The sequence below is a fragment of the Pterocles gutturalis genome, unplaced genomic scaffold (genome assembly GCF_000699245.1).
Source record: "Pterocles gutturalis isolate BGI_N339 unplaced genomic scaffold, ASM69924v1 scaffold816, whole genome shotgun sequence".
NCBI classification, from domain to species: Eukaryota; Metazoa; Chordata; class Aves; order Pterocliformes; family Pteroclidae; genus Pterocles; species Pterocles gutturalis.
Window position 1 is genome coordinate 2,247 of NW_010102619.1, and position 9,623 is coordinate 11,869.

The 9,623-nt window shown below is 46.1% G+C and overlaps 1 protein-coding gene across 1 annotated transcript in view; it reads right to left on the bottom strand.

The window, feature by feature from the left end:
- Positions 1-593: 593 nt before the first annotated feature.
- LOC104471105 (vang-like protein 1) overlaps positions 594-9,623 on the bottom strand; it is a gene marked incomplete at its 3' end in the record, with an annotated part of 24,239 nt that continues 15,209 nt past the window's right edge. The window contains exon 4 of the mRNA XM_010086334.1: positions 594-727. Coding sequence (XP_010084636.1) covers positions 594-727 — 134 coding nt within the window. The remainder of the gene's footprint in view (positions 728-9,623) is intronic.

Consider the following 9,623-nt stretch of genomic DNA (forward strand, 5'->3'; position numbering starts at 1 on the left):
CAAAAGTTTGAAACAGGTTTGTAGAACGGCAAAGCTCAAGAGGGATAGTTACCCATCTCTGAATTTCCATGAACTGCTTAGCATCATGATGACTTGGGAGCACGGCCATGCATAAGCCAGGCATAGCTAATTTACTGCTAAAGCTGCTATTTCTTCCCACACTGGTTATCAACCTCATTCACTTTTCTGAAGGCTGCCTGTGGAAGTGGCATGGTAAAAAACTGAGGAACTTATTTAAGTTAAAAGTTGTGTTTATTGTACTAGCACAACCAAGGAGATGACCCAAGGGTGACAAAAAGCAGAGGCTGCCTAAAACAAGCAGTGGTGCCGAAAAGTGCTTGTCAAGCCACGTAATAATTAAGCCCGGCCCAAAACTTGGCCGTTTCACCTGGCAAAGACAAAAGCCTTATTGTGGGCTAAACACATCTGTAAAGTCATTTGGAACCAGCAAAGTCAGCACTGTTAGGAAGATTTCCAGCAAGAGACAAGGATTTGGCAAAGCAGAAAGGTGAGAATGTGTGCATAACAAAGCATAAAACCAACCCAGCCCTTCCCCATCCCGCCCAGTCTCAGACTACATTCACCTCACCTACCATCAACGTTGTAGACTTTCAGGCCAGCCATATGCTTGGCTGCACGGGATTTGGAGGCTGTTAACAAGGCTGGGTTGTAGACTGTGAAATCTTTGTAGTAATTTTCTAGAACCACCAGTGCAGCTCGCTGGATGCTAGGGAAAAAAAGAAAAAAAAAGATAACCCCCCCTAAAACATAACAAATGCTCTTGTTTCCTTAAAACAAAAAAAGAAAGAAATAGCCACATTATTTGAAATGGGGCTGTAACACCCACAGAATTGTGGAATACACAGAATATTAATAACTTTCTAGGACCTGAAATTTCGTTTGAGATGCAAAATAAATGTCTTTGCCCTCACCTCAATAGGAGGATGACAGGAAATCCCTAAACAAGGGCAACACATAAACTGGAGCACTAGGTGCCTGCGGTGTGGGAAAAATAACACAGCAAGAGCTCAGCCCGCCTCGGCAGTGGGGCAGCTGTGACACAGAGACCTTGCCCAGGCTGAAGATCAGAGCACCGCACTGGTTTTGCTGTAGCTGGCCAGCCTAGATGGAGGGACCAGCTCAGGAAGGATGCTTTTCCCTTTGAGTCATTTTCAGCCACACCTTGCAGCTCCTCAGATCTCCTCCATCTCAGCACTGACAAGAGCCCAATCTCTTCAGCTTTCACAGCACGATAAAATCGCTGCCTAAGGAGTACGGCTGACTGGAGAAGGGATTACCTCAGTATTGGTTGTTAAATCCCAGGCGAGGGGCAGAATAAGGAACAGTGACACTCCCTCCCTCCCTTTGAAGGGATGTCGCTATGTAAAATGATGACACACAAATAGCACAGGTGCCAGCAGCAGGAAAGGCTCAACCCAGAGGTATCTTCCTTTGCAATCATTTCAACAACACAGAGAGATGTCTGTAGGCACTGCTACGAACAAATAGAACAGTATTTCAAAACAAGCCAGAGCCACGGTGTTTAAAAAAAGCCAACACACACACATGGGATCTAGGATGTAGCTCTCTCCACATTGCTCTGGCTGCACACCCCAAGTGCGGTGTCCGGCTGGCAGTAGTATTATTCTCAGCAAATCACCAGGATCACCGATTCAGTCAGCTGGAGTTAGACAAGAACCCACATTTAATTTCATTTTGAACCCACAAAAATTGCACGGGAACTGCCAACACATTTGTTGCCAGTTAACTGTAAAGTTTGCACTTACCAACAAAGCCTCTCCTAAGGAAACAACCAAGTATTCTCACACATGTTACAACATAGGAAGAAAACATTACAAGAACGGTAACGTGGGAAAATAAGACATGAACAAATTAAGACCTAAATTCAATTCTCAGCACTACCACCAATTCAACGTGCACTCCCAGAGGAGCAATTTAAATTGTCCTGAGCCTTGTGCTAATATTAAACTTCTACATCACACCCCAGTAATTTAAACACACACACACCCACCCCTCTGCCATCCTCATTCTCCAGCTGCCCCCCTCCCACTGATCAGCGAATTAAGCGTAGATGCCAGCCCATTCATGAGATTCTAAGAACAAACCCAGACTTGTTCACTGTGTGCCTTCATCAGTCAGTATTATGGTACTGCGACATATATTTAATTAGTTGTGTACCTTTAAGACGATGAATTTAGCTTTTGAAGCAAATTCCATCTGTAGAACTGTTTGGTGGGGTCTTTTGCATCCAGCTAGAGTACCTTAAAGAAGCCGATCCTTCATACTAAAAGCAACTCTATTTAACCACTCAGCTACTGATATGGAATAAAACACCACTATTTAATCAAGGAAATTATCTTCCTTTAATGAAGGTAGTACAGACTGACCCACTGCCACACACATTTAGGCACTGACACAGAAAAAAGTGAAAGCCAGTTTATTTCTCCCTGACAAACTTTTATTTTCTACTGAAAATTTGCTGCAGCTTAAAAAACAAAATTTCATAAAAGACATCCTGCGGCCACAGCACATATTCCCCCTTCTGACTGTACTCAAACATGAGTGAGTTTTTCCATGCCTGCTTCCCAGGAAGGTAAAACTCCACAGAGTTTCATCTCAAAATGCAACATTTGGAAAACTAAGATCTACTAAAACCAAGAAGATAAAAATTAACAGTTATACTTTGCTAATATGCTGCATTCTTTTCAGTAGCATTGGGACCTCCATCCCAGCAGTGGGAAATGTTTGGGAGGTGCTCTGTTGACCAACTAGCTCTGTTAGGACAAAGCACAATGCATCACATGAGAGAATAATCTATTTTAACACATACACATTTTCCCTGGACCTCACAGAGAATATTATCATCAGGATGCCAGCTTTCCCCACCTATCTCTTCCATCCCCTCACTAAATAACCTACCCCACCAATTCATTGGCACATGCACCCAAAATCCAAACACAATAAAGCTTTTATGTTGCAATAAGAAACCATTGCCCCGAAAATGAAAGCCCAGCTATTTTTTGCTGATACAAATCCAGCACAGGCTCAGTCCCACGTATGAGACACCCAAATCACACAGGGGGTCTGCTCTCTAGGGAGTGAATGGTAATTAAACATCAGTTTCCTAAATTTCTGTCTGCCATGTAGTCCATCCTAAACATGGCAGATTAGGAAGACGGCTGGACTGTAACTCTTCAAATTCTCTTAAAAAAAAAAAACAAAAAACAAGAATTAAAGAGAAGATGCTGTGGACAAGAAAATCAGAAGGGTCACAATAATTAGCAAGAGCAAGGAGAAGGCTGAATCAGAGCCTTCTGGGCTGTGTTGCTCAAGCTCTTCACCCACATCAAGGGGAAGCCTCACCCTGCACAGCACAGGACAGCCAGCCCTGCCCCATGCAGGAGCTGCAAAGCAACAAGAACCCTCCTGAACAGGCACGGCCATCACCAGCGCAGCAGGAAGGGAAACAACGCACTTCTGCAACACAATGTCCAAGGAGAAGGGTAACTGCAATCAAATAAGCATCCAGAGCAGCCCTGAGGAGTGTGCAGGAGCAAAGCAAAACGCCAAGGAAGCTTGCTGCCTCCCAACAGAAATTCAGTTTTTCAGGACTTTCAACTGCAGGGGAGACCCTCTGCTGCCTCGTGAGCAAGGTGAAGTGGCTGCAGCAAGCCTCCTCTCCATCCACATGCCAGCTCTGATGGGAATGGAAACTGGCAATCTTCCCAGAGCCCACGTTCAGAGACTATTTCCTTGCAGAAGTGTCTCAGAAGGAGTTGAGCACCATGTCGGTCACTGCATTCATTCACCCCACACTTCAGTGAGCTGAGGCTTTCCCTGCATTTGAGATTTTAAAAGAATGGGGAGGGGCAGGAAGAAAATGAACAGAAAGTTTCAATACTTAATTGCCTGTTTGGAGCAGGTCAGACTGAGGATCCTCCTCATATCCTACAAAGCTGATCTGGCAGCCCAGTATATTTCAGGCATTGTAACGGACTACCAAAACACAGTAAAACATACCAGGACACGGAAAAAATCTTCACGCAACAGTTCAGACTCAGAAAACGTATGACATGAGAAAAAAAAAAACCTCTTGCACAGGTCAGCGACCTACTGGAAACCCAGTTTTCCTTGTAGGCAATATCAGTAAGGCTCTACATTTTGTTGCTTTGCATTTTGTGCAGTTGGAGAGCTGCTTTTTCTTTTTAATTATTACTACCTGAAGAAGGCCATGTCACAGCATGCTGCCAAGAGGGAAAGCAAACAAGCAGATCCAACAGGAGCACAGGGTACCTCAATGGCATTTGGCAGCAGAGAAACACAGTCCTTTACAAACAGTAATGAATTAACTTTTACAAGGCATCCAAGGAACTGGACTATGTGACACAAAGGCAGGGAACCGTTGCCAATTTTTTTCTTTCAAAAGGTAAGTCAGGAACAGTTTTGCCTGAATAGTTGCTGCTACGTGGGATTTTGATATTTGAGGTCTTGCCATACTCTGTAGATCAGAGACCATTTTGGCTTTGCCTTCTGTGACATAGCTACACCAATCCTGAAATGGATTTTTTTAGAGGATTTCCAGGAAAGCAAGCCAGTCCTGTAGCGAAGCAAAGCTACAAGGAAAGAAGCCTGTTTATAGAATCAAAATACTGTTTCTGGGCCCTGTCAGTTTCTAGAAAAATGGTCTCCTGAAGTGGTGAGAAAGGGTTAGCAAAAAAGAAAATAAGGAGGGAAAAACAAAGATTGAAGCCACACCCCTATGCTCAAAGTTGCCACTGGACACAGCAGGGTCAAACCCAGCAGGCTGTGGCAGCCATCATTCACATGGTTTTTGCAGTTTTGCGCTTTCCTGTTAAACCAGAAATGGAGCCTGTCATGGTACTATACCAACCATCAGCTAATCACTGAAGGATCACACAGAGGAGTGCCTCACGCTTTTGCACCAGATATGGATATAAATACACATCCAGAAAGAGCTGCTTGCTACCAGAGCACCCACTTCCTTCCCTTGCTATGGATGCACATGCTGTAGCATCACAGTTTAGGGTGAGCCACACATCTGAAATCCACAGGAATACTCAGAGAGGCCTGACCACTGCTGTGCTGATTTAAGGGCTGAGGGCAGAGGAAGCCTAGGGTTATTTAATCAAAAGGTTCCCAACACAGACTCCTCTCCTCAAACAACATTTTTTTTTACGCTCTCCAAAACAGACACATCATCAAAACAAGCCAAAGTCTCTGGGCACATGAAATACACGCCACAGCCAGTTGGGAAGCTTTGGTACCTCAAAGAGAAGTTGAGCAAGGATTGCACAAAGCAACCTTCCACGCGGAGTCGGACCTGCCATACTGGCTACACCTACATATACCTCCAGCCTACAACTGCATCAGATGCGGAGATCTCCTCAGGTGCTGCGCTACTCATCCACAGCACTTCTCACTCTTTAGCACTGCTGGCACCTCACACCCAACAGGCTCGGAAAAAACTTCCCAAAAGCACCCTACAATTGCATCTCCCTTCTAGAAAACCCCTTCAGAAAAACCCTTTCCTTCACATACTCTTTTGCCAGGTGCAGAGCTGGGTCTTGCGTTCCTGGTCCTTCAGCACACTGGACTGCTCTTCCAAAGCAAAGTCACAGGGACCAAAGCCTCAGAAATAAAAAACTGGAAATGCACAACTGAAATGCAAAGTGAAAATGCTTCCTTCACAAATATCATCCCTGATGAAAACTGTGACAGAAGGCATTTCCACCATCCTCTACACAGACTTGCTGCTCTGCTCTGCCTACCATAGCTAGGTGTGAGGCCAGCACAGACTGCCCAGACAGATGCTCCCCAGGCACCACTGCCGCACCAGGGGACATCACATTAGAGCTGGCAGAGCCCGAGGGATTTGGTACTCGTTGTCCTTCCCAAGCAGCACCTTGAAGCAAGGCTCCCAAGAGGACTGAGGTTGTGCAGCAGCGCTTCACAGCACTGACAGCAGCACCAGTGCCTTTGCTACAGTTTTGTCCTCTCCACTAAACAGAGCCAGAGTTGGATCTCAGCAGAGACGCCAAGACAAAGAACTTCTTCTGCAGCTACGGCCAAACAAGCAGAGCAGTAAAGTGCCTTTTGATCGTCATAACTACAACAGCCATTCAGCCTGCTAGAGTCAAGAGAACAAGACTGCAGCCCCTAGGAAGAGGAAAACCACGTTTTCCTGTCAGACAACCACAACTGAAGGCTCTGCTCGGCTACGGCAGCAAGCACAACCCTCACCCTGCCCAGAACTGGCACCAGGCGACCGAGACACAGCGAGTTTGTTTTAGATACACAACTTCTGGCATTTGGTCAGGCAGGGAAGAGAATTTGCAAGGTCAAGCCTTTATCAGGGAAGGGAAGGAAACCTCAGCATAGTAACAGGTTTTTAACGTGATGGCTGCACAGCTGCTGCCCCCAAGGAAGCAAACATCCATCCGTCCATTAATGGTGCAACTTATATGGAGCCCAAAAACACACACACAGGGTTTGTCCCACGATTTTGCAGCAGCAAGCAGTCCCCATCTGTTCCCTCCCCTCACAGCCTTTTTTTAAAAAAACAAAAACAGAAGAAGAGAAATGTAAGTGTGTCCATACCCCCAACACCAGCCATCTCAACAACTGTCACATGAATGCTGAAGTTTAAGGAGAGCACTAGCCCACCTTCTAGCTGCAGATCTCCCCTTTTCCGTCCTGTATGGTCCAAGACACAGTGCTTTCCAACACACATACACATTCTACACCAAGTCTCATGTTTTGTGAGACAAAAAACAGAATAAACACACCAGATGAGCAATACAGTAGTTCACTGCTGATGCAGAAGGGATTTCAATGTACAGATTTTCTGAATAAGGAGAGAGCAGGAATCATTTTCAGGTTGGGTTTTTCCTGGTTGTTCTCCTCAACAGCAGCCTAGCCAAAACCCTCCAGCATGGATGAAAAAGGAAAGGACCCCTGCAAGTCTACTACTAACGTTGCTGTTACATTCTAATCTTTTTGTTTGGAAGAGAAACTGTGAGTGTGGAAACAGGAGCTTTTAAAATAGAGGATTTTACAAGAGGGCATGACCAAACTTCAGGAAAAAATCTACTCCTTTATTTAATACAACCCAAACAAGCTACTTATTTAAACCTCCGTGAAGAATCCTATAAAGTATTCCCAAGCCAGTACTAAGAAGATGCTGCTACAGAAGTACAGAGTGCTAAGTTTTAGCAAGCAGCTATAAAACCCCAGTAAACCCACAGGCATGTTCCCATTGCAGTTCTCCTTCTGAGAAACTTTCCAGCCTGATACTTCAGGAAGTTAACTGGTCTGCAGAGTACTAGCACAAGGGCTCAATGTTTTTCCCCGTCACTTTTATTGGTAGAACTTCAAATTTCAATTAATGCTTTCCCAACAGCCACCCTGCCCTTGCTTCCACTTCCGAAAGTTGAAGGTGGCAGCTAGTATAATTAGCTAGGACAAAAACTCAAGACACTACTGGTAATATATAGTGAGGAAGAGAAGAGCACAACTCTCTCACTCAAAGAGTGATCCAAAACGTCCAATAATACAATCTACCAGGAAAAGACAGTCACGGGGTTGAGGTCAGATACTGTTGAGAACATGACACTTCTTCTCCTCAGTAATACAGTGAGCATCTCATTTCACAGTATACAGTGCCAAGAGAGGCAAAGATCATAGGCACGTTTGTTACCCCTGACATCATGTTCAACAGACAGAAAATGAAATAGGAAATAAGCTGCAAAACCTTACATGAGTTTTAGAAATAATGGAGGTTCCTGAGCACCAGAAAAGCTTCCTATGGGAGGCTGGGGACTCTTCACGAGAAAGGAAAGACTTAAGCCCTCGCTCAGCCTAAGCTTCTTCCCAGGTTTGCTTTGTGAAATTCTAGGATGACTTATTGCAAGGGGTCAGCCTAGGTAACTGGAAAAGCTGTCTTCCAGCCTCCTTACAGAATAGCAAAGGGGAGTTTGTTAGCATGCGGCAAAGGTAGTTACACCAACTACCTCAGCCCATCCACTGGGACGGGTACGTGAGCGTACAACAAGAGCAGCTTCAGGGGCTGCATCTGAAAGAGCAGCTTGTAAAAGCTTGAGCATGCAGAGCGACAAGCCTCCCTCCCAGAAGGCTGAGGACACCAGCTGCCAGGAGAGCAAGCTCCAAAGCAAACCACTTGCATCCTCCTACGCCAAGACCGCCTCCCCAAGCGAACAGTGTGTGCATGGGGGGGGGTGTTTTCAAGCACCTACTCATTATGCAGATACCTAGCAAAACCACTACATCCAAACGGTATAGCTCACGGACTAGCCAGTGGACAACAGCAGCTTTCAGGCACTAACAGCTTGGGCTGGATTTCAACCAGTTCCTCAGACACCAATAACCACACGCGGATGCCCCAACAGCTCTCAAACCAGAGACATACACTTCCCTTTGATCATAAATAATACATTCAAACAGGAGAAGGCACTACCTTCTCATCAAGCAAAGAGCGAGACATTGTGACCAGCATGTCGTTGCCGCAGGGCATGCTGCAATGCAGAGAAAAAAGATGAGAGTGAAGGAGCTGCCCGCGCCCGGCCACGTATCTGCCATGTCCCAGACACCCACAGTGAACCAGACCAACCCCTGGGCACACATCCACACAACAAGCTCACCTCAGCACCCTCAGGAGCCAGTAGTAGAATACTAACTTGCTTATTTAGGAGTAAAAAAAAAACAACAAAAAAACCAAAAAAAACCCCCCACACAAACAAAAACCAACTGCTGTCTGCTCACACTGAAACAAAACCAAACCTGTGAAAGGCTTCCTTTATCTATTGAGCAAATTGGCAGGTTGGGAAGGAGGGGAGTGGGAGAAGAGCACAAATGGGACAACTTAAGTGAAAGGATGACGGGAGGAAGCTGCCACTGAGCTGTCTCCATGAACCTGCACAGCACAGCAGATACAGGCACACCAGACAGACACAGGTGCCAACAGAGAAGGGGCAAGCCAGCTTCCCCAGGCACCTGTGGGTGTTGCACCCAGCTTCCAGCAGCCCAAGCAGGCTCCACTTGTCTGCACCCAACTCGACACAGATCCATGATCAATTTGAGAAGTCGATCTTGCAGTTAACATCTCCACAGCTGAGCAGCCTGCTGAGGCCAATGAGCCCCATTGAAGGAGACCTGCCTGACTCAAGATAATAATTTAAGAGAGTCCCATCTCACAGCTGTCAGTCTAACTCTGCACCAAGCCTATAGAACAATAAGCTGCCACGAGGTACTCCATGCCCAGCTCTGCACCTTAAGGGACATGAGTGACCTGTCCCTCACGTTTAGGCCACAGTTGGTCCCTTGTAGACCTGCTGGGTAGGGGAGGAGAAGCAAAGACTTGATGCTCTCCTTTTCCCAAGGTCAGCAGAGGAGAACACCTTTGCAGACAGAGCCACTCACCACAACTGCTCCTGCTCTGCAGGCAGGCTGCAGCAACGCATGTGCACGACCCATCTCCTCATGCAGATAGCAGGAGGACCGCTTTGAATGAAACCATCACTGCCATGAGAGGATGCTGTCCTGCCTCTTTTCCTCTGGTACATCCC